Source organism: Hydractinia symbiolongicarpus, chromosome 3 (genome assembly GCF_029227915.1).
Source record: "Hydractinia symbiolongicarpus strain clone_291-10 chromosome 3, HSymV2.1, whole genome shotgun sequence".
In the NCBI taxonomy this organism is placed as follows: domain Eukaryota; kingdom Metazoa; phylum Cnidaria; class Hydrozoa; order Anthoathecata; family Hydractiniidae; genus Hydractinia; species Hydractinia symbiolongicarpus.
This window is the reverse complement of record NC_079877.1, coordinates 24,380,843-24,405,770: the sequence shown is the minus strand read 5'-3', so window position 1 is coordinate 24,405,770 and position 24,928 is coordinate 24,380,843. Positions and strand designations below refer to the sequence as shown.

The following is a 24,928-nucleotide window of genomic DNA, read 5'->3' as shown; positions in this document are numbered from 1 at the left end:
AAAAAATTTAAGACACTGTGTTGGTATTTGTTGTTGTTCTCATTGTTTACGATTTTTCTCAAATCTATTTTGTGGTGTATAGGTCATGATCCCATAATAAATACATAAATAAATACTTGATCTGTCAAGATGCCGATCTTAACGCAGGTAAACAAACAATTTTTATTTTACTTTGGTATTATATTCTTAAGCTCAAAATATTTCATGCGCATTTTTGGGTGTTTTTTTACACAGTCATAATTAGAAGTTATATCAACGTAAAATTTTTTTTGAACGTAACTTCTTTTTATAGGGTGATCATGTTTGGATCCCAACTTCACCTGGAGAGTTTAGTGTTCCTATTGGTGCAGTAGTCAGGGAGCATGATGGAAATCGGCTAAAACTTGTTGACGATGAAGGAGAGGTATGCACTTTTCAGTTTTGTTATTGTGAGAATTATAACACTTGTTTCAAATAGAACTTTAACTTATTTTGGCTATCGATTGCTGAGACACCTTGAAGGAATTAATTTTCAAAGAAAATTCATGGTTGTCTTTTGGGGAAAAATAAAATAGTTATCCCTGTAATCTGCGGTTACCGCTACAAATGGGTTGTGTTATATCTGATTGAGATTTCAGGCAATGATTATTGCTGAAAATTGTACCATGTTTGTTCCCCACACCAAAACATCAACCCCTCTGCAATGTGCAGGGGCAAAAAGATTTTATTATTTTACATTTCCGAAATTTTTTCTTGGTTTGCTTGTGGTGCGCGATTTAAGGCGCAGGTGTTTGTTTTTACTAGTAGGCTTATATATATATAGTAAGATTCTTAAATATTACTTTGGTATCTGGCGTGTTTACCATAGTATTTTAAGAAGATAAAGTGTTATATATGTAAAAATGCTAATTTGGACATGTAAAGCTATACTGATGATTTCCACATGTTTTTTTAGTAATACATTTTTTGCATTCTTTGACTTAGGAACATTGGTATCCAGCTTCAGAAGCAAAGAAATTAAAAGCTATGCATTTAACAAGTGCAGAAGGGGTTGAAGACATGGTAAATAGTCTTGGATGTTGTTGTTTTAAGGAAAATATCTAGGGAAACTGTGGCAATTTCATCATTTTAATGATGAATTTTAACCCATACTTTGGCATATTTTTTGCTAAGCTTAAAACTTACTTTTACTTTTTTGAATTAAGTTCACAGAAGACCAAAAAATATGTAAAATTTTATATTAATAAATTGAAACGTTTATTTGTTGGATAAAACCTTAGATATACCCCTTTATCTCTAAAAAACTTTTTTTATTTAAAGTATACTTTTCTGGCTTGCTATGTATGTTAGTTTCTGCAATATTTGGTCACCCCCTTTTGCTTGCTGATTTACTTGCAACTCAAAATAAATAGTAATTTTGAAACTTTACATATTAATTGTTTGAGGATGACCTTGCTCTATTTCAGATTCGTATAGGTGATCTTCATGAAGCAGGAATTCTTAGAAATCTCTTCAAAAGATACTATGAGCACAATATATATGTAAGAAAAGCATTTTAGCTGCTGATTTTTTACACATAATATAACATGATACATCTTCTTGTGATTATACTATTCTTTCTATTTAGACATACACAGGATCCATTTTAGTTGCTGTCAACCCCTATCAAGTGTATCCAATTTATGATGCTGCTCACATCAAGAAGTATCAAGGTCGCAAGATAGGAGAACTTCCTCCACATATATTTGCGATTGCTGACAATGCATATTATTTCATGAGACGAGAGAAACATGATCAATGCATTATTATTAGGTGCTTATTTTTGTTACCAATATAACCTCATTTTAATTTTTTGTGCAACACAATGTTGTGATAAATCGCTGTGAAGGTAAACATTTGCATTTTGAGAAAAATGAGTATTAGTGAATATGTGCAGAAGTTGATTTACAAGGCAGACCATCATTTCAGTTTAATTGGAGGTTGGAGCACCACTTGAATTAATTTTTGGTAGTATTTTTCCAATGCTGGAGCACTTTAACTCTTTTTATATGTGGAGTAACTACAATTTTTTGCAATTTTCGATTTGAGTTTCGGAATTTAAACTGCATCAGGTATAAGTAAATAAATAAATTTCATTTACTAGCACCTGAAAACTCAATATTTAAAATAGTACCCATACATGAATAAGTTTCTTCATTTATAACATGCTACTAGTCACATGTCACAATCACAACACAACCTGCTACTGGAAAGCTTATCTCTTTTATATAACTTTGAGAAAAATGGTTTATTCTACGTTATAATGTAAGTTTATATTTAAGTTATAATTAAAAAGGCATAATTTTACTCTAATTTTTCAGTGGAGAATCTGGAGCTGGAAAAACAGAATCAACAAAACTCATCCTACAATACTTTGCAGCTATAAGTGGACAGCATTCTTGGATTGAACAACAAATCTTGGAAGCTAACCCAATCATGGAAGGTCCGTACTTGTTTTTGTTTAATTTATTTTTTTTAGCTAGAATTAGATTGGAAATTAGTCTGTAAAACATGTTGTTTTTCCACTTTTGTAAAAAACGCTTAGACGCATAAATGACATGTTTTGCTGATGTCAAAGGAATACTGAGTTCGAAAGGCTGAACATGTTACTGTGATTTTTGTGCATGATAAATTTCCGCCTTTGAATTTCATAACTGTGAACCTGAAATCTCTGTTTTAGCATTCGGAAATGCAAAGACTGTTCGCAATGATAATTCAAGTCGTTTTGGTAAATATATCGATGTTCATTTTACCATGAATGGCTTCATTGAAGGAGCAAAAATTGATCAGTATTTGCTAGAAAAATCTCGATTGGTGTCTCAGGTTTGTTGCTTTTTTAAAACTATATATGGAAGTACACAAGACAGAAGAAAAACCTAAACTGAAAAACTTTTTGATTTATATCTTAAGGAAAAAGAAGCGTATATTGACAATAATCAACTTTTCATTTAACTGTCTGACAATAACACAATGCACATTAAAAAACACTTATGGAAATTAGTACTTTAAATTCCAGGCTTTGTTTCGTTCTATCGTAAAGACAATCTTCAGTTGTTAGGATAACTATCTTAAATTGTCTATAACATGGTGTGAATCACAGTTTTCAATATATTTATCAAAATACATCATGACACAAAGTTGTTTTGAATTTCTTAGCTTGACAACAAACAAAAACAATGTATAACACAATAGTTCACTTCATTGTTTCACATATAATAATGTAGTACCCATAATCTAAGGTAATTTTCTTTTAGACATTTTTTTAAAAGGGCATTTGTTTTCCTTCAAAATTTAGATGAAAGATGAAAGAAATTATCATATATTCTATCGTATGCTTGTTGGGATGCGCGAAGAAGAGAAACAAAAATTGTTATTAACTCGTGCAGAGGATTACCATTACTTAACACAAGGTGGCTGTTTGACTTGCGAGGGAATGGATGACGTGGAAGAGTACGCAACGATACGTGGAGCTATGAAGGTGTGGAATGTTTATTTTTCTGCATCATAACCCTAAGTTTTTCTTCTTTGTGTAACTGACAACACCAATTTTTTCACATAATTTTTTTTTTTGGGTCACTGCATGACATTTTAGATTTTTTGTTAATTGAATTTTAAAAAAGTGCGTTTTATTTTTGTGTGCAATAGAAATGTGATTTGAAATAGCAATAAATGTGCCATATTAGCATGCTGAATCGCAAAACGCTGTAGTAAGTTTAGATTTAATCCAATTTGTTGCAGCATCTTGTGACAAGTCAAATGTTTAAAGCGTGCTATCATACAACTCCTCTCGTTAGAATGAATCTACTTTTACATGACATTTAGTTTTTTAAAACGTCACTTTGAAAATCATTTTTGTTGCAAGTAATTTTTCCTGTACAACCTGTATAAAGTTGAACTGTTATAATAAAGAGATGAGTCATACCATTACATCTTTCTGTATAGGTTCTTATGTTCAATGATGCAGAAACTTGGTTTATATTTAAACTGTTGTCTGGCATTCTACACATCGGAAACATTAAGTTTCAAAGTTAGTGTTTTTTTATAATCTCATTGAATTGCAATAAAATGTTTGTTTATAATATAAATATCATATCTTGTCATTATTAGAACAGAACTGTTCATAAATTTTATTCTTCTTTCAGCTATTCGTGATTCAAGTCTTGATGCTTGTGATGTCACTACTGGGGATGCCTTAAATGATGCAGCTACCATGTTGGAGGTATATTTATGTTATATCATAAGTCAAGTGAGGGGTATAGAAAACAGCGTGCTTAAGCTTTACTTTATTTTTTAATTCTTTAGTTTATTTATTTTGTTCATTCAAGAAACGATGACAATTTTTTTTTCAACAAAGGTTCCTGCAGATAAATTTAAAGAAGTACTTACAAACAGATCTACATTTGCCCGTGGAGAAGTCATCGTCTCGCCTATTCGAGCTGATCAAGCAGCTGATGTACGTGATGCTTTTTCAAAAGGAATCTATGGACGGATTTTCATATGGATAGTTAGCAAAATAAATCAAGCTGTTTTTTCCCCACCAGAGGTAGGTGAACTATTGTTTTTTTTTGTAATGTGTAATTGGACCTATCAACAAAATTTTAATTCATAGTGAGCACAAGAAAACAATATTTATTTGGCTACACCAACATGACACTAAGTAAATACCTTGCAGTGCATCTTTTGGAATTTTGTCAACAATTGTCACTTGTTTTGTGATTTGGGATACTCATTCTGCCTTTCTAATCACGTAGGCATTTGGCTTGCTGAACAAAAAAAATAGGCAAATAACATACTGTGTCAACAAATTTGAATAATAAAGAGTATCGTTAAAATTTAAACTGAAATACAGTAAAATACAGTAGACAATATTAATTCTTATTAACCGTTTAGCCGGTCTATACAGGAAAATATAGACCGAGGTCATGACGTCATGGACCGAACGCAGTGAGGTCCATGCGAGTGACAGAGGTCTATATTTTCCCGTATAGACAGGCTAATAAGGTTAATAAGTCATTTATTACCCCACTGATTATTTCATAACCATTAATGAAAAAAAGGTTTTAGAGTCCAGGGGTCTTTAACAAAAACAAGGCTTAGGTGGAAACCATGTAACTTTCTTACAAAGGTGTTTGCTGCAAACGTATTACAATATTTTGTAGCTTTTGACTGTTGTCCTGCTATGAATTCGTCTATTTCATTTAAATTGTCAAATAAACTATCGTCTACCAGACGAAAACAAGGAGTAATTGACATTTTTCTACCACTTTAAATTAACTTTCTTGTTTTGTTTTTGTTTTGATGTCGGTTAATACGACGTCATATAGACTGGTCACGTGAAAAAAAAAAACAATCAAATTTTCCGAGAACGTTCGAATAAACGTAAACATTCGAAAATACTCAACAGTGGGGTAATAAACTGAAATATTATTAGTAGGGGGGTAGGGTTTGAAATGTTTTGGATTTTTAATAGTAGGGGGTGTAAAGCATTTGATGTTTCGTTTAGTGTTGTAACACAAGATGATAAGCTTTAAGTACATCAATTTTCTACTTTTTATATCAGAAATTCAAAATTAATAATAGGTAAATATTTTTCAAAAAATGGAGATCCTCCTTAGTGGGAAAAATTTTAATAGTCGGCTGGACAAATTTCCAAAAAATAATAGTGTGAGGAAGCACGATTAGTGTAAAAAAGGAAGTTTAGCTCAGAAAGATCTTTGGGAATTATCTAGGAATAATATTAGAGGTGAAATCAAACAATAACGGTGACATACTTACTAAAAATGGGAGTACCCTAAATCACAAAACATGTCACAAATATTCTGTCACAAATATATGCACATCAGTACTGATCTAAAAATCTTCTTTCTACAAATCGATAAGATATTTTATGGGATAATAATTGAAACAAGAGCCAAGCTATAGATGGTCCATGACTGCACTAGTTGATAACTAAAACACCGAAACAACTATACAAAGGTTTGCTTTAAATCTCTGCAAGAGAAGGCCATACTTTAATTAACGGCTATAGCATTACATAAGGAAACACTTGATATAAAACACATATAAACATATCTTTTAATGTAATTTATAAAAATCAAATATTGTACATTATTATATTTACAATTAATTATAACAATTTCCTCCACTCTCATATAAAAAGTTGACATTAAAAATTTTTTGTAAACATCACTAGCTTTAAACTGACAGAATGTAAACAAATTTTACCAACAATTAAAATTGAGCAACAAGCATCGCTAAAGCTTAAAACGTAAAAATGTTTTAAACACGCATAAAATTTGCACTAATAATTTTTTACAGAATCAATAATTTATAAACTAAGGTAAGACTATATATTCATGGAAAAATTAGTTGGCATATTCACAACTGTATTATATTTCAACAGTGTTTACATTCACTAGTCTTTATATTTAAAACATTGAGTAGAATGGCTTCCTTCCTTATTTCATGTAGTCAGACTGGTTTCAAAACAAAATTCTAGCTGTAAGTAATTTGAAATAAAATAAACAAAAAATTTGTTAAGTATTTGTCTGTTGACATTTATTTGTCGTAATTTGTAAAAAAAAAATCCTTGAATATTTGACTTGATGTTTATATTTATTTGTTACTTTAAACAAATGTGAACAGGTATGTCTGGAAAAAGATAGCAAGTTATACTCTAGAAAAAGGAAATATATAGCAAATTTTACGAAGGCAATATGTTTTAATAAAAAACAACCTGTGGATTACGAAATCACAAGCTTCCCCAGAGAATTGTTGCCATATTTTTATGAAATTGTCAAATTTAATATTTGTTTATATCCATTCTAAATTACATTTCATACTGAATTTACAGGAAAATTGAATAAGCCATCCTGTCCTACTCCCAAAAGTATCAATAATGGCTACAGAAATCTGAAATCAATTAACTAGCTAAATCTCAGATCAAATTTTGTAATTTCTTTACAAATGTAACCAATAATGGATGTAACGTAACTCCGGCTTACCCTGATTTTTTTCAATAACAGTTTGAAACACCGAACACAAGTAGTAAAACTATAGCTGATATTATAGATATAATGAAACAATACATGATTAATATTGTCTGGAGAAGTGGAATTAACAACATCTTTCCTCCCTTTTTGGTGATCTGACAAACAGCAGTGAAAAAATAATAGAAGAACACAGGAGCTTTACCAAATTGGAAATAAGCACTTCTTTGACATCTTGACAGGAATGCTTTAAACACTAACCACTGTGTGCTACCGTGAATAAAAATTTGTTTGTAGATGGCGTTAACATTTTATTTTAGAGCAATGCAAAACGTTTATCTATTGGCGTGCTTGATATTTTTGGATTTGAAAGTTTTGGTGAAAACAGGTACAATTACTATTAATAACTTGACAACAGTTGAAAACATTTGACGCCAACTCCAGCCAGAGAACCAAGGGGCCACCTGGGCTAACAATTGGACGAACAATGAACTATTTTAATCAGTGCTTAAGGCCTAAACAGTAGAAGCAATAGCTACACAAATTGTGCAATCTTCTCCACTGCTCTTCTGCCTAAGATTTATTAATTATACCTTTTTTTTATTCTAGTTTTGAACAGTTGTGTATCAATTACTGCAATGAAAACCTGCAACAATTTTTCGTACAACATATTTTTAAACTAGAACAGGTATGTTTCCACAATTTTAAAAATAATTCTTTTTTTAAAGTAATTATCCATGTAATTTTGCAACCTAATTTTACAGTGCAGTCTGTGTTAACTGTTGATTCTGAGAAAAAAGGCCATCATACCAACATGTTGACCATAACTTGTGATCATTCTACTTATTAAATTAGAGACCTGTTTAAAAAAGTTTGAACAGATGATGAAAGATTGTCAACAAAAACTATTGGATATTTTGCAAAAAAGTTTCACCATCTAAGGGTTATATCAATTGAAGAGAAAAGACAATCCGTTACCTTTAGTTCTAGAAAACAAGCTGATATACGAATTATAGATATGTACCAATCACCTAAAGTTACCTTATAATTGACATTGCTTGTTTTCTTTGTGTACAGAAAGAATATGATCACGAAGGAATCACGTGGCAACATATTCAGTTTGTTGATAACCAACTTACATTGGATATGCTGGCACAAAAACCAATGAATATCATTGCTCTTATTGATGAAGAGAGTCGTTTTCCAAAGGTATTGTTAAGTTAATACCTTTTAAAATTATATAATTTTTTGTTTTTGTGTACTTCATTATGATTTTATGTGTGTATTTTAAGAAGAGCAAGGCTATAAATTAGAAATTGTGGTACATTCACATGTATGTCACAGGAAAGGTTCTGGCATAACCAAAAATTTATTGCTGTCATTTTGTTCCTTTTATGACGTACTATTATAAGTGTGCCAATGTTTATGCTATTCGCAAGAAGTTTAGGTCCATTTTTAAAGAAATAAAAGAAATACTAAAAAGTATACTAGCGAATCTGCACAATAATTATGCACTAATACTATGCTAATATGTAGTAAGAGTGTTACATAGATAGATAGTGTAGCAAAAGGCTGTGTAACACAAATACACAAAAGCAAAACTAAGTGCATAAATTTAAAGCACCCAACCTTATTGGGGACTTGCGGTTTAATTTTAAATTTTTGGTGCATGTTTGTTTAACGGATAAGCCTTACGTGTGTCCCAGTTTATCATTTTCACCAACACTTTCACCATCAGCTGTTTATTCTTCTTTTTACACATGCATTTACTATTGTTTGTTTAGAGTACTGATGAAACTATGTTAAACAAGCTTATACAACATCACAAAAAACATCCATCCTTTCTTACAGTGAAGTCACATGCTGCTCGAATGTTTGGAATTGTGCACTTTGCTGGCTCAGTATACTATAATGCTGTTGGTAAGGCCACACTCTTTTTTATCACAGATAAACATTTATTTTACGTTTGTACAAATATAGGCTCTAGTTAGTCTAGTTAGTCTCATTTCCCCCTTAATTTCCTAGGTATTTTGGAAAAGAATCGTGATACGTTCAGTGGTGATTTGTTTCAACTTGTGGCACAAAGTTCGTGCAAATTCCTGACCCACCTTTTTGATAAGGAATTGAAAATGGTAAGTGTTATTTAAATACAACATCTTTATTTAAAAATGGATATATATATATATATATATATGTATATATACATTTACTTTCGTTTTGCATGTTAGGGTGAAGAAACCAGAAAAAGATCTCCTACTTTGGGTGCACAATTTAAGAAATCTTTGGATTTGCTGATGCTGACACTGAACCAATGCCATCCATTCTTTGTCAGATGTGTGAAACCAAATGATTTTAAAAAGCCTTTGGTAAATAACTTTTCTGCTTCATTGTAAACCATTAGTATCTGTTTTTTTTCAGTATTACTTTTTCAAATTTTCATCCTTTAACATTGTTCTCTAGATGTTTGATCGAGAATTATGTGTTCGTCAATTAAGATATTCTGGTATGATGGAAACAATCAGGTGTGTATCAAAACATTCAGCTTGATGTTTTTATTTCGACTATTTACTTGGTTTCTTGATACTGAGGTTTCTACAAAGGGAGTCTGATTGCACTTGAGGCTTCCATTTAAACTTCGAAACGTTTTAGCACCACAAATCCTCAGTTAGACTAACATTCAAACTCAATTTTTTTAGGATTCGTCGGGCAGGATATCCAATTCGCCATACTTTTGCAGCATTTGTTGATCGTTACCACATGCTGGTGCGGGGACTGCCTGCAGCAACGAGACACAAAGTTAAAGAAGCATCACATATTATTGCAGATAATTCTATCAGTGATAAAGATTGGCAACTAGGACATACCAAAGTCTTTTTAAAGGTAAAAAGCTTGTGATATTGATTTTGCTTTGCATTTTTTTTGTGCTGATACTATAAGTATTATTATAATCTAGGATGCACAAGATCAAGAATTAGAAATGAAACGAGATCATGTAGTAACAGCAGGTGTTGTTCTTATTCAAAAAGTTTATCGTGGTCATGTTCAGCGTGCGCATTTCGTGAAACTACGCACCAATACAATAACATTGCAGAAACACTGGCGAGCGTTCGCTGCTAAACGAAGATACAAGAGAGTATGTTACATTGTTTAGAAATTAAATAAGTATTAAAGATATGGCCAAATTTGTCATTTACTAGAAAAAGTTGGTCCCTATAGCCTTATGGTGCAGCAGTTGCATTTCATTGTTTATGTAACAAAATTGATTATGATTTCACTTAATTCATTTTTCTTATATAATATTCAATTTTTTGCTTTATCGAAAAACAGATATCCCAACCCAATAAGCTTTCAAATCTATTAAAACTCTTATTTTGTCTAACTTACCCTTGTTTAGATGCAACGTGGGTTTGAACGATTACAAGCTATGGTTAGAAGTCGTCAATTGCATTCGTCATATGAAGAGATGCGTACGAGAGTGATGCAGTTTCAAACTCGTTGTAGAGGCTACTTGGCTAGGCGAGAGTATAAGATTAAACTTGGTGCAATTATCACAATTCAAGCTGGATTCCGTATGGTATTGGCAAAAAAAGAGTTAATAAAATTGAGAAATCAGGTGGTTAAATTGATACGTTTATTTTTATTAGTTAAACTTTGTATGTTAAAAGTTGTTATGGCATCAGAGAAAAGGCAGAAGCATTTAACATTTCTAACCTTCTTTAGTATATTATTAAAATGGAAGCAGAAAGGGTACGCAAAGAAGAAGAAGCCCGATTGAAAAAGAAGCTTGGTGCAAAAGAGGCTGCTAAACGGGCAGAAAAAGCTGCTCAGGTAGGTGTCTTTTCCAAGGTTGTTTTAAACTATATTCTAGCATCTAAATAATTATCCCTATTCTATACCATTAATTTTTAGCAACATGCTTCATTGATGCACACAAAACTTGAAGAAGAGGAACACCAAAAGAAACAAATGCTAGAACAGAAGAAAAATGTTATCAATCGAGCAGAAGAACGTGCTCGCCACCTTAGAGAGGACGAAATCAATGATTCTGAAGTAGTTGATCAGATATTTGGATTTTTACCTGGAAATGAAGGCATGAACGGAGGAGCTGGAACAAAGGCCTTTGGCGGTTTGGGCGGCTCTAATCAGCAATACATATTAGGGGAAGCTGAAACATCATCGTTAGAAAAAGGAGAAGATTTAAAAGATTTTGTTTTTCCCAAATTTGCTACGACGTACTTCCAAGGACAAAACACGCATGCTTATCAAAGCAAACAGCTTGAGAGACCTCTGTTATTTCACGAAGATAAAAGTGATAATATGGTATGCATATTTTCATTTGATGGTTATTTTTTTATGAATACGTGTTATACATGCTTGCAATCTGTTTCCATTAAGGCATACTGAATTCATTCAAAATATTTTAGGCTGCCCAAGCAGTTTGGATCACAATACTACGCTTTATGGGTGATATGCAAGACCCCAAATATGGTAATAAACATGACAACACTCCTGTAATGCACAAGATTTATGACACTGTCGGTAGGTCTGGCATGCGCAGAGGAAGTCTACAAAGTTTAAGCAGTGGCCAACCTGCTGAAGGTGAAGTTAACAAGAATAGTGTCAAACGAGAAACTCTTCGTCGAAGGATTGCCTCTATGACGCTAAAGAAAAAGTCGAAAATAACGAAGGTATGACAATGTAGAACTTTGTTTTGTTATCTTGGTATCTAAGTCTTTGCACATTTTTTGTGTTTAAACATTGGCTACTTTCTTGAGGAAAAATTTATTCATTGTTTATTTATTAGGAAGTTGCAAACCAGTTGGCAGATGGTGTAGATCCCGATCAATCTGAACCAACATCAGCATTAAAAGCAGAGAATAGACCAACAACCAATCTTGATAAACTGCATTTCATTATTGGACATGCCATTGTACGAACTGATTTGAGGTAAACAAATATTTCTTTTACAATGTTAGGAAAGTGTTGTTTTTTTCCTATAAATCTCTGACAGCTGGTTTCATTGGTTTTATTAATAAGAATTTAAGCTTTTTAAACTTATGCATTATTAGGGATGAGATATACAGTCAAATTTGTAAACAATTAACACAAAATCCAAGTAAATCCAGCTACACACGTGGATGGGTTCTTTTATCATTATGTTTGGGATGTTTTGCTCCGTCTGAAACGGTATGTTTTTTGTCAAATTAAATTGCTTTTTGACATCGCCAATGAAAGGTTGAGAAATGAGAAAAAACAGGAATTTGCCAGTCCCTGCTCACAGCTGCCTTTTATGGCTAACAGCTACAAACTTTGGATCATATATAGACAGATAGACATATGGCGAGCATTATAATATAGGTCTTTTGTTAGAGCGCATTGGGTTTTATTTATTTTTAGTTTGCAAAATATCTTATGAATTTCATTCAAAATGGTCCAGACTCCACAGTGAACTATTGCATGAAGCGTCTTCGTCGTACCATCAAAAATGGAACACGTCACCAACCACCAAGTTGGCTTGAATTACAAGTAATGTGTTCTTCATATTGTTTATAAACATTGTCATTTTCTGTAACCAAGGAGATTGTCCTTCAGATTGTCTAGATCCTCTAACAAATACTTGTCAAAATATTTTCAGGCTGTAAAGTTTAAACGTCATTTAATGTTACCAATAACATTCATGGATGGAAACACTAAGACACTACTTGCAGATTCAGCGACCACTTCAAAGGAGTTGTGTGAAGAACTTGCAAAGAAAATCGATTTGAGAGATCCTTTTGGATTCTCATTGTACATTGCATTGTTTGATAAAGTTAGTGATTCTTATATCTTCATTTGATGGGGGATATTAAAATATTTTTTACACAGTTGCTATTTTACAACTTCAGTCAGTTTGAGGGGAGGAGGAGGGGATATTTTCGCCAATATTATCTGCCTGATGGTGGCATTATAAAATTTCTTGGTATTTCGTGGACTGTAATTTTATTTAGAATTTTGCCTTAAAATTAGGTGACTTCATTATGTGTTTACGTACTGGTGTTTTGCACAGCTGTTTAATGTTTCAGGTTTCAAGCTTGGGATCTGGTTCCGATCATGTCATGGACGCCATCTCTCAGTGTGAGCAGTACGCGAAAGAACAAGGTGCTAAAGAACAAAATGCTCCATGGAGATTATTTTTTCGAAAAGAAATTTTTTCACCATGGCACGATCCAACAACTGATCTTATGGGCACTAATCTTATTTATCAGCAAGTTATTCGTGGTGTAAAGTTTGGAGAATATCGTTGCAACACTGTAAGATTTTTATATCTATAGTGGAATAGTATGTAATAGTCGGTGGCCCGTTGATAAATCCACGTGTTCGTCCGTTCTTTATTTACGGCATTTCGTGTGTCTCGCTACTGCGGTTACCATTTTGCGTGACAGACAGATTGTATTGTCTATAAGCACATTTTAGGTATTTTATTTCTAAGAAGTTATGCAGAATGTGAATTGTTAATGTTCTTTCGTTTAGAAAGAAGAATTTGGTGACATAGCAGCCAAGCAGTATTACATTGAGCATCGTGATGACTTGAAACAAGAACGTATCCAAAGTTTGATACCAAATTATATACCAGACACCTATTTGCAAGGTCCTAAAACAATAGGGATGTGGACGAATATTATTGAAACTCACTATCGAAAGGTAGGTGTGGATCTGTACTGGAAGAAGAATGTAACTGAAGGATAACTCTCTTCAATGTATTTAACATTGAAAAAAAACAGCAACATTCGTGAACTCTTACCAGAGATGAGTTCGAAAACACATTACAAATGGAAAATAAATTTCATTATTGTGCCATTGGTATTTTATTCTTTATGTTTTTTTTAAAACAAAGGTATTAACAAGAAAATCTTTGAAATTTCATTAGTTGTGAAAAATAGATAGCATTTTTTTCACTTGTCGATCCCTAAGGAAATTATATTATTTTTTTAATCATTTGTGAGTTTGTGCTATTGCGCCTTCATGGCTTGTTTACGTTTTTTAACAGAATTGCAAATTATAGAATTATAAATGAACCATGAGTATTTTTTTTGTTTTAGATTGTTCGCCAACTTAGGGAAAAACATGATGCTTTTGTACAAAAGATAAACAAAGGCGAATTACCTGTAAGTTTAAGTTTTTTGCTTGTTATTTTGGCAAGGGTGAGTACTAAAACATTCTGAGGTACGTAAAGAAAGGTTGCTTTACTCACTCTGGCAGTCTGGACAAATTTATTGTGGCATTAATAAGGACTTGTGACAGAGATTAAAAAAATTCGTTCAAGTAATATGGCTTTATCAATAAAACATATTTCTAGAAGAAGAGCACTTATACAAGAACTTCCAATTCATTTTTTTCATTAAAAGAAAAATGAAATAAAATACAAAACTTGAAAGGTAGGGAGGAACTCATTATGCTCCATATCACGTGCAAGGCCCAAATAGTAACTGAACTTTTGCCAGTCTATGTTGTTTTGCTTGTGACGGTAGTCAATTTTGTTTTCACAGAAAAATTACCTTGAAGAGAAAGGAGACTGTCGTGAGCCAAAATCTGTCAAAGAGGATATAGTGATCCACGCCAAGTTCAGATGGCCATTGCTGTTTTCAAGATTTTATGAAGCGCACAGATTTTCAGGACCAGTTCTACCAAGAGATGACGTCATAATTGCAGTGAATTGGACTGGAGTGTATATAGTGGACTCGGAGGAACGTGTGCTTGTCGAGTGCTCCTTCCCGGAGTTGTTAGCTGTCACCGGTGGCAAGTATGTTGCTTAGTTATAGTACTGTGGGCAAAAATATCCAATAAACGTACCAAGTGTACATGCAGAGTTACTGTATAATTTTATGAAGTGGAATGTTTTTAACCCCAAGGAGATGTAGTATATATACAGGGCTTTTTCTGTATCTTAGCTCTGTAATGGCGTTTGTGAATCCTTAGTGAATCACTAAAACTAAGATACAGGCTTTGCCTCACTTAAACTAAATTGGAGAACGAGTAAAACTGTAGTCTTTTAAGTATATAGTTGTCCCAAGGTTTTAGATGTTACTAATTAACTATGTGTGAATGATACAAAAAAACTTGTGAGCTGGTAAAAACGTAAGATTGTAGAAGAATTGCGAAATAATTGCGCCCTTACGGTGAAGGTAGCTGAGCTATTAAGTAATTACAGACGTGCAGTTGTAACAGCGCTTGTTTTGTCTCCATAGTGATAAGGTTCCTGGACAGAGCTTCACGTTGTCGACAGTGAAAGGACTCGAGTACACTTTCACCTCGTCGAATGCTGAAGATATACGCGAGCTGATTAGTTTCTTTTTGGACGGTTTAAAGAGAAGGTCGCGCTACGTTGTTGCTGCGCAAGATTATCAACCAACAAGTATGTATTACACTTCGTTTATTTAAAAATTAAAACTACCTCGCGTATTTAAACATTCACCTTGTACATTAAAACTGTCTTGTCGTAACCTTAAGTAAAAAGCGTTACACACTTCCTTTATATATCTTTTTATACCGGGCATCAATATTTTTGAAGATTTCATGAACAGCTAGGTGTTTTTACATCTCAGGAGTTGATCCCACGGACTTGGGGACTGTATAATTGGGATTTTTTTACGGGTTTGGTTTAGTCTCACATCTGAATTCCACTTCCTTCATGTTCATTTGCAGTTTAACAAATTTTTAGTTAGTGTTTTTCCTCCAAGGTTAATGTAACCCCTTTTTTGAGTTACTTTTCTCCTTTGATAGAAAACACTTAGTTATGTTTCTATTCGTAGAAGCTAGACGCTGAGAACCAGTAATATTAAAACATTGTACAGGTGGATTTCTAGCTGTAAAGATGGAAAGTCTATCCTTAGTGACTCCTTTTTACTATTATAGTTTTGTCACTACACTTTTTGCCTAGATTTAAGTTCGGGTTATGCGAAAATAAAATTTGCTAAAGCTTGCTTTACACTTTCCAAAAATATGTTTAGGTGAAACTACGTCATTCTTGAGCCTAAAAAAAGGCGACTTGATTCTTCTTGAAAAATCAACTGGTGAAAAAGTGATGACGTCCGGATGGTGTCGGGGTTATTGCGAGAGGACGCGTCAACGTGGCGACTTTCCATCGGAATGTGTGTACGTACTTCCTACGCTGGATAAACCTCAACAAGATGTTCTGGTGAGTTTGCAATACATGTCTTTTGCGACTTTATAGTGACCAATACACTTAACATTTTTTTATCCCTAATCTTTTTTATTCACATGCTTTAACCCATATACTTTAAAGTACACGTGCTGCAATCCATGATGTACTAAAATACTAAATACCGCTTTTAAACGAACTTCACAAACTTTTTTTATTTTTTTTCTGTCAGGATCTGTTTTCTGGTCAGACGAGTGTCGATTCAGACAAATTACTGTCAAACGCTCAACCTTCGTTGGACGATGATGATATACCGATACCTGAAGTTCCTCACACGTTGGAGAATTATTCCATGCAACATTTTAATCCTCCACCAAAAAAAACTATAAGTAAGACACTGAATTCAATCAGAAAAATCAGGAAAGACATACCGTGGTTGTTTTCAAAGGTAGGTGCCTCTCCAGGACATGTCTGGTTGCTGCAGATTCTTGAGGAATTACATATTCGTACCTTTTTTGCTCGATTTGTCTTGCCTACCCTTGTCAACTAAAGGAAATATATATCTAGCGCTAGGTTACGTCTATGTGTCCTTACTTTGTCTCTGTTATTTTATTTTGTTTCTGTTATGTTATTTTGTGTATTATTTTTGTTTTAAATTTTTAACCAGGAGCCTATCAAATACCCCTTGTTGAAAAAGCTGAACAATCAAGAAGACTTTGCAAGCAAGGCAACACAGACTTTCTTAGATATCTTTTCGTTAACAACATGTTCTCTAACCGAAACTCAGTTTTTAGGTTTGTTTTCTTGCGGAAGATAATTTTTTGTGGGGATGTGGAAAAACTGGTATATATTTAAAGATATGTTTGATCTATTTTTCCTGTTGTTGCTGACTAAGCATCAAAGTTTCTAATGACAAAAATAATTGCTGTATTTCCTCTATTTAGCGTCGCCCTCTCATAGCGCGCATCTATAATTTGGAATAAAAAAATAAGCGCCGCCCTTTAATAAGTTCCGCATTTTGATGCGGCGCTTATTAGAAAAATGACTTTTTTTATTCAAATTCTATTGTTTCTTTATATGTAAATTCTTCAACTTTTATATCTAAATATAAATATTTTTCTTTCTTTTTCATCAATTTCTCGTGCAGGATTTTGGAAAAAAATTGTATTCATCACAAAACATTTAAACTGACTGTCTTTGTACTTCAATGTTTGTACCCCGAAGCGCCACCCTCTTCTTAGCGCCGCCCTTCAATATAAAAACAAAAGTTTAATAAGCGCCGCGGCGCTTATTTGAGGAAATACGGTACCTGAATCCCTTAAATAAACTATTCAATCAAGGCTTATATACACAAAGAGTTTTTTGTCAGATAACATTGCGTTTTCTTTAACTCCCTTGTACCTATTATGAAATATATGGGTGACTATCCATCTTCTAAACAAATACGAAGAACAACCGACTTGACTGATCTCATATTTGAACACCCGTTACTAAATGTAAGTGCTTAAAACAACACTTTTTTTAATAACAATGGTGGATATATGGCTTAACAGGTTCGAACTAATCATGTTACATTTCGCTGCAGGAACCACTACGTGACGAAATATATTGTCAAATCATTAAACAACTCACCGATAACCCGTAAGAACTAACTAGTTTACTAACATGTGTCGTGGTTACTCGTACTAAAACTAATCAATGTCGTTTATTGTTTTTTGTTACTTTTTAAAGTGCGAGAATTCTTTTAGTGAGTGCGATCATGGTTTGTGCATGTGTGGGTGTGCATAACTCAACACTAATATTGATGTAGAAATTTTGTTACTCAGGCACCTTGTGTTTAATATTTTAGGCATAAACTAAGTGAAGAAAGGGGATGGGAATTGATGTGGTTATTAACAGGCTGTTTTTCATGCAGGTATTTTTTTTTACTTAAATTTTTTTTATTTTTGGACAGTTCGTAGCTCTCTCAGTTCGCATTTTTGGTGTTCCACAGGCAGCAGAGTTGTTACTAAACATTCTATTGCGGGTCGTTAAAACTTGTGGTTATAATCTTTTAGTACTAACTTAACAACTGAAGTGAAATTATTCTTGAAATCAAAGAGTCGTTCAATGGGTATTGCAAGTGATTGTTATCTTCGTCTCCACAAAACTATCAGGTGAGTAAGTCCAGCCCTCTCGATAGTATTTTTGTATCCACAAAACTATTGGGTAATTAAGTCCAACCTTTTTGATAGTAGGCAGAAGTTTTAAGTCCCAGCGAATCTTTTTTTTAGAAAACTAGTACTTTTCCCTTTGAAAAATCCACGTTTATTTTCCCGTCGCTACTTGCAGCCACCATTTTGGCTCACATACACCCATACAGACCGACAGACAGACAAATCCACGGGTCCGCCCGTCCTTTAAATTCCACGCTATTTCCTGTGACCGTCGCTCAACTTTTTCCTTGCGTACTCACACAGACAAGCTTTACCATGATTAGCTAAAAATTACTCTGTAAACAGTTTTCGTAACATCTTTGAAAAATTACCTAAATACTTTTTTATTGATTAAGCATAACTAAATACTCCTCCCGCACTTCTTCCTCTACGATCCTGTGATACTGTATTAGGCATGATACAATACTGTATTAGGCATGGTAACGTTAATATGAAAGTGGTTTGCTAGACCTTAACTAAGGCTTTTCTGCTTTTTTTAGACAAGGACCAAGGAAATATCCACCACATCTAGTGGAAGTAGAAGCTGTTCAGGTAAATACTATATCAACAGGCTAATACTTAGCCTCCAGCCTAATGTATGTGGTGTGGTTTTCTAACACATCAAAATGATCTTCATGTTTTTGATCATAGGAAAAAACAGTTCGTATCTTTCATAAAGTATATTTCCCTGATGACACGAACGAGGTATGTTAATGTGTTATCTATCTGTAGTGATATATATAAATAGCGTAAATTAGATCAATGGATTTCCTGTAGATTTAAGACAATTTGTACTTCATTAAGGACTAATGAAAAAAAGCGTTTCAGCTCCATTATTTAATTTTATTTTTTATTGGTTTCTATTATGACACTTCTAAGTAAAAATCTTCACAGCTTTACAAGGCGTTGTGTTGTACACCCGTTTACCAATTTCCACCCACCCCTTCCACTCACTCCTTCCTATATATATTAACGCCTAAGTTTTAGCTGAGGCTTGTTTTGCTTATCGTTTTAAAGAAATTAAGGATGAATTTTTGATGCGTTGGACGATCGGTTTTTAAAAACGTGGAGAAAATGTTAAGTTGTGGCTATTCACAACTTTACTCTTAGACCCGGTGTCAAAAATGATTAACATATTACAAGCAAGTCTCGAATTCTTAAAGAAGAAAAAACGAAGCCACTTGAAATAACAAGCCAACTTGAATTGAGTAAATGAAAAAAATGAAAAAGGGCAACAGGGTTTTTATAAACTGTAAGAGTTTTCTAGACATTCCTTCTTCTAGAAGTCGCTTAATTTTTTACGACGACAAACATGATTACAACGAAAATTTGATGTCATATTACGCACCAACCCTAACTGAGTGAGAAAACATGTAAATTTGTTAAGTAGATAAGCCTGTCAAAAAGAGAAATTTAGGTAACATTGAATTTTCGAGCGACATTTTGTATTGCTTATATAAAACGTGTATGTAATATTCTAGAAAGCGGCTTCTATTCTGTTTTGTGTAAAATCTTCTAAGATTTTAAATTTGAGTTTTAAAGATGTTGCAATTTTCGGCTAAAATATCGCTGTGAATGTTGTGTTGTAGTGTGTGTTGTAGTATAAACCCTCCGTTGATTTGTTGTCTATTTTGTAGGCGTTTGAAGTGGAATCCAGTACAAGAGCAAAAGATTTCTGCAATCAAATATCCGCAAAGTTACAACTGAAATCAGCAGAAGGATTCAGTCTTTTTGTCAAGATAGCAGACAAAGGTATACACAATTATTTCAAATCTTTGTCGTTTCCATGTGGTTTTTATGAATTTGAAAGAAGCCGTTTAAATATTTGTGATTATCTAGTCTTTAACAATAAGGTTCGTGTGTAAGGATTTATTTTTTTCATTTCGTATATTATTTTATGTTTCTTATTTTTTTAGTGATCAGTGTACCAGAAGCAGATTTCTTCTTCGATTTTGTTCGACATTTGATCGAATGGTTGAAGAAGGCGAAACCAGTATCATCGCAACGAGATGGTATGTTTTCACGAAGGGATTTCGCATATTAGTTTTTCTACAACTCGCATATCAAGCACTTTTAAAAAGTTAATTTAAAACTGCAGATGCAAACTTAACCATTTTACGACTGTAATTATGACGATTATTTTTCCTGATTAAGGGAAATATATTTCGATGACGAAAAAAATTTGCTGCCAGAAAATTACCGTTGGTTTTAGTTTTATACTACACAGTTGAACGTGTATATAGTGGACGCCTGGAAGTCATAGAAGAGTATCTTAACTTGCGTCAGTATATAAGTGGTTGTGTTTGTTTCTCGCTCATGCTTTCACGAAATTTGTACAAATGAGATAAAAGAGGCGCGAAATCTTTCTACAAGAAGGTCTTCTTGATTTTTTCTAGATATCTTAAGAAAGACATTTATTTAAAGCTTTTATCGCGTACATTCTTCTTAACGAAATGTATATTTCTAGGTTCAACTTTAAATATGAACTATCAAGTGTTCTTCATGAAGAAGCTATGGACCACCACTGTGATTGGAAAGGACCCCAACGCTGATTCTAGGTTCCATTACCATCAAGTAAGAAATAAATGACCTGTTTATTAGTTGCTTATTTTTGTTGTTTGGTTTTCTTAAGTACCTGAGTTTGTTTGTTTGTTTATTTATTTTTATTACAAGTTAATTTGTTGTCCTTTTTCTGCAAAATCGCCTTTATCAATACACCATCTCCTTTTTGTTAATGTGACGTCTTTTTCTATTATTTTTTTTAATTTATCCTCTTCCTTAGTTTTCTTTTTTTACGAGCGTTGGATATAAAACCAGATTTTGTCTGAAAGGAGATAAGTTAATATATTAAAAGTCCATTATCTCTCTTCATAATATTACTCAGATTTTAATCCTGCACCATAACAATTAGTAAAAAATATGAACCAATCGAAAGTGTTTCTGTGTCAGCATTTTAATCCTGTTTTGTACGTTTCAGGAACTTCCCAAGTTGCTTCGCGGCTATCATAAGTGCAGCATTGAAGAGGTCATGACCTTAGCGGCGTTGCAATATAAAATTCGTTACGGTGAAGAGAGAACACACCTACAACACATAACGTAGGTCTCATGCACTGTGCTTTTTAACGAAGTTTGTTAAACTAGACTAGGTAGCACAGTGGTGCAAAAAACATCCGCTGAATCTTAATCTTTAAGTATAGACAAGTTGATACTAAAAAACTGCAACAATATGTTAAATTTTTGTCTGCTTTTATAAATTATTTATTACATACATTGCATTACATTATTTATTTGAAGGTAAGCATACCTTACCTTCAAAAGCCAAAATAGAGTTCTTTCTCAGTCACTTTCACATACTGACACTAAACTTCTCTGCAACTTTTTATGCTGCATTTGATCTTCCAGAGCAAAAAATTTGGATCTTCATATATTAAGGCCATGTCCCCACCCCTTTTCATTATTCTATGCTTCTAGGTTGCAAGGCTTGATTTATAAAACCAATTATTTGAGATCACTCACTGAATGATATCTTGTGTTGAATATCTCTCCTGTTTGTTTTTACGCTGCAATGTTTTTGTTTTTCAGACGAAGCCTAAAGAGCTTTGTACCGATGGAGATGATACCATTAGTTCAACCTGTTAAGTGGAAAGAGGTAGCGCACCCTTATGATCATTGTTTACTGCTGTGGTCGTACCTAAATTGTTAGCCAGTTAAATTACGCCTTTTGTAATTGCGGTTAGAATGATATTCTTAAAGGATAGCGTGTTTCTTCTTTTTAACGCCCCTTTTAAATAACCGCCCCACTAAATTTCGAAGAAATTTAATAAGCGCCCGGGGTTATTGGAGGAATTTGTGTATATTCTATCTGAGTTGTTTGTGCAGGAGTTGGTTGGTTTTACAAATTTTTATATGAGCTGTCGTGTTTTAGTCAAAAAGCTAATGGTTTAACACTGTTATTAATTTTAGGGTATCGAGTTTCATTACCTGAATTTGAGTGACAAACGAAGAGAGGAATGTAAAGTGATCTTCTTAAAGATTATCGCCAAAAAACCGACATTTGGGTCTGCTTTCTTTGAAGTTCGAGTAAGACCTTTTTCGCATAACCCTGATGTAACCCTTTATTAATCAAATAGTGGTTTTATAAACCCTGTTTTCCTCAAGCTTTGTCAACCACAAGTGTGCTGAAGTGGGATATTAGAAGAAGGGTTCCTTTTGTTTAAACACATCAATTGTTGTTCTTATTTTTTTATCACTTTTCTTAGCAAACAACAGATACACGATTTACAGATCAACTGTTAATTGCTGTTAACAAAAATGGAGTTAATCTTATTGATCCAAAATCAAAGGTACATCCCACGCCTTATTTCTCTTATTTGAGCGTTCGTTCGTTCGTCCATTTGTTCATCCTTTCGTTTGGTTCTCCGTCTTACCAAAGTAATTTTTAGTTTTTAGATGCTTAAATTTTCCTTAATTTTTTCACAAACATTTAAATTTTGACAAACGGACGAAAAAAAAACGAAATTCGCGAAAATATCTTCGTTAGGTTTTACCACATACGCAGATGTAGCATTAACCATCTCGAATGACGATAAAAAGCACAAAAAAAAAAGTAATTTTCCCTGAACGATTTTTAGGACCTTCTCGTCACATATCCTTTCACGAAGATCTCAAACTGGAGTAGCGGAAACACCTATTTTCACATGACTATCGGCAATCTGGTAAAAGGGACTAAATTACTGTGTGAAACCAACTTGGTATGTACCGCTGACCTTCTTTGTAGCAGTGAATTTCTACTTCTTTATGTTGGAAAATAGTATCAGTACGGTCGAGAATAAATCGAAATTTTTTAAAAAAAAATTAATAAAAATACCGAACTGATTTAGCTGATAATAAAGCTTAAAGAACATCTGAGGCTAAAGTTTACTATATATGTTCTAATAAAAAAACAAACGTGTATCAGGGTTTTTTTTTGGAAGCTTGACTTCTGTGGTTGACAGAATATGTGTATATGAAAGCCAAGTATACGAGGCTTTTTTTGTTTACTGAACAGTTTCTATATCAGGGTTGCTACACCTCATAGCTCTCCAATGTCGAAAATTCCCATAACTCCTCAAATCTTTTCAAAGATAGATCTTTTAACAATTTCTTTCTTAAAATACAAAAAAATGCTACATGTACAGCAATATTTTGTTCTTTACTCTTTTCATTACCTTGATCTCAAGTATTCCCAATTTCTCCGGAAAAAAAAGTATGAAAATCTCCTTAGATCTTGTCAATTTCCTCTATGGAAATACCATCATTGGCTCAAAAAAGGTTAAGAATTCTCATAAGAAGTCCTCAAATCTCACTAATTTGACTCTATAAAAAGATTCGCAACCCTGCGTACTGCTACTATGACAGATTGTAAGCATAGTGTATTTGTTATCTGTTAATGATTACTTTGGTTGCCATAGGGATACAAAATGGATGACCTGCTGACGTCATATATTTCTCAAATGTTGTCGAACATGAATAAACAGAAGAACGTCAAAGGCGGAACAATCTCTTTCAAACGTTGATACCGGGTAGCTTTAAACTTTTGTCATCTGTGTGACGTTTGGATAGTGCTATCGATACAAACTTTAAAATATATAGTTATTTTTATTTACCCCTGGTAGTATTTTTTGAAGACAGGAAGAAAAAGTATGAAATAAGCCGTAAATTTAAGCTAAACTTAGAAATCTCCTCAATACCTGGGAGATTGCGAACATTAAAAAGCGTTACTCCATGAAGTCGTCAAGTATAGAGTGGAATCATATTCCGTTTTAAAAGACCAACTGTGTACATACACGCTTTTGTTTTATAAGAACACCCAAATTCTAACCAGGCTGGTCATTATTTTTTGTTGCTCTAAACAACAGATCTATTATTTTTGACCTGAAATTCCAGCCTGATATTCTTATATAGCATATTCTTATAAAGGAAAAAAGCGTGTAAAACCTTCACCGAGGTAAAAACCGAGGTAATTTTGTTTTTTGCCTGCCACACGAAGTCGTGTTTTGATTGTCAGTTTTCTTAATATCATCTTTTTACGTGCTTGTACAGGATGTTTTTGTTTAGAATTGCACATTACTTTTTTTTGATTTTTCAATTATTAAATTTAAATGTAGAAGCTATCTTCGCAAAACAAAAGATTAAACGCACTTTTATAATACCACTCGTAGAACACATCTAGCGTTCAAAAAATATTGTAGTTTCGCGTTGTAGCGGTTACCTGGTCAATTTTCTATATAAACTCGCAACCAGACTTCTATAAAATTGGAACCAGATTTCTATTAAAATTACAATTACTCCTTTATACCTATCTTTTCTACAGATATATTTATGTATTTATTTATTTATAGCTAGGGAATTTCGCACCTGTTTTTGTTATTTATTACAAGAATATTTTGTAATTTTTTCATAATAATTATTAAGAGTTTTAACCGCACTAATAAAGTCAGCAAAACAATGATTTTGCTTTTGTCTTCTCTGCTTCTCACCCTTCTTCCTAATATCTTTCGGCTTTGCGTATAATGTTCTTAAAAATAAGATATCAAATTTACGTGTCA

At 33.1% G+C, this 24,928-nt stretch overlaps 1 protein-coding gene across 3 annotated transcripts; it reads left to right on the top strand.

The window, feature by feature from the left end:
* Positions 1–13: 13 nt before the first annotated feature.
* On the top strand, positions 14–24,831 carry LOC130636379 (myosin-VIIa-like). 3 transcript variants are annotated; one of them, XM_057446076.1, is made up of 51 exons: positions 14–147; positions 293–403; positions 964–1,041; positions 1,446–1,520; positions 1,607–1,791; positions 2,340–2,461; positions 2,699–2,841; positions 3,314–3,496; positions 3,961–4,045; positions 4,161–4,237; positions 4,373–4,561; positions 7,328–7,395; positions 7,617–7,695; positions 8,085–8,216; positions 8,792–8,927; positions 9,033–9,139; positions 9,236–9,373; positions 9,468–9,529; positions 9,704–9,887; positions 9,961–10,140; positions 10,402–10,620; positions 10,728–10,835; positions 10,917–11,327; positions 11,432–11,695; positions 11,812–11,954; positions 12,077–12,194; positions 12,405–12,533; positions 12,643–12,816; positions 13,070–13,297; positions 13,518–13,688; positions 14,087–14,152; positions 14,534–14,787; positions 15,233–15,399; positions 15,995–16,182; positions 16,379–16,594; positions 16,814–16,892; positions 17,548–17,642; positions 17,732–17,787; positions 17,996–18,061; positions 18,204–18,302; positions 18,842–18,893; positions 18,993–19,046; positions 19,979–20,093; positions 20,258–20,353; positions 20,809–20,915; positions 21,319–21,437; positions 21,924–21,990; positions 22,305–22,421; positions 22,601–22,684; positions 22,973–23,092; positions 23,792–24,831. In XM_057446076.1, the coding sequence occupies exons 1-51, from the start codon at positions 130–132 to the stop codon at positions 23,894–23,896; spliced, it is 6,639 nt and encodes a 2,212-aa protein (XP_057302059.1). In that variant the 5' UTR covers positions 14–129; the 3' UTR covers positions 23,897–24,831. The 3 variants fall into 3 exon arrangements, 2 of the variants coding, with proteins under 2 accessions (XP_057302059.1, XP_057302060.1); XR_008982260.1 differs by lacking the exons at positions 17,732–17,787; positions 18,842–18,893; positions 18,993–19,046; ... (7 more) ...; positions 22,973–23,092; positions 23,792–24,831 and having other exon boundaries at positions 18,204–18,267; XM_057446077.1 differs by lacking the exons at positions 17,732–17,787; positions 18,204–18,302; positions 18,842–18,893; ... (8 more) ...; positions 22,973–23,092; positions 23,792–24,831 and having other exon boundaries at positions 17,996–18,064.
* Positions 24,832–24,928: the final 97 nt, after the last annotated feature.

Coding starts and splice junctions, on each gene's coding strand:
- LOC130636379 (XM_057446076.1), top strand. Junction 9,374..9,467: donor ATGATTTTAAAAAGCCTTTG/GTAAATAACTTT, acceptor ATTGTTCTCTAG/ATGTTTGATCGAGAATTATG. Junction 11,328..11,431: donor AAGATAAAAGTGATAATATG/GTATGCATATTT, acceptor AAAATATTTTAG/GCTGCCCAAGCAGTTTGGAT.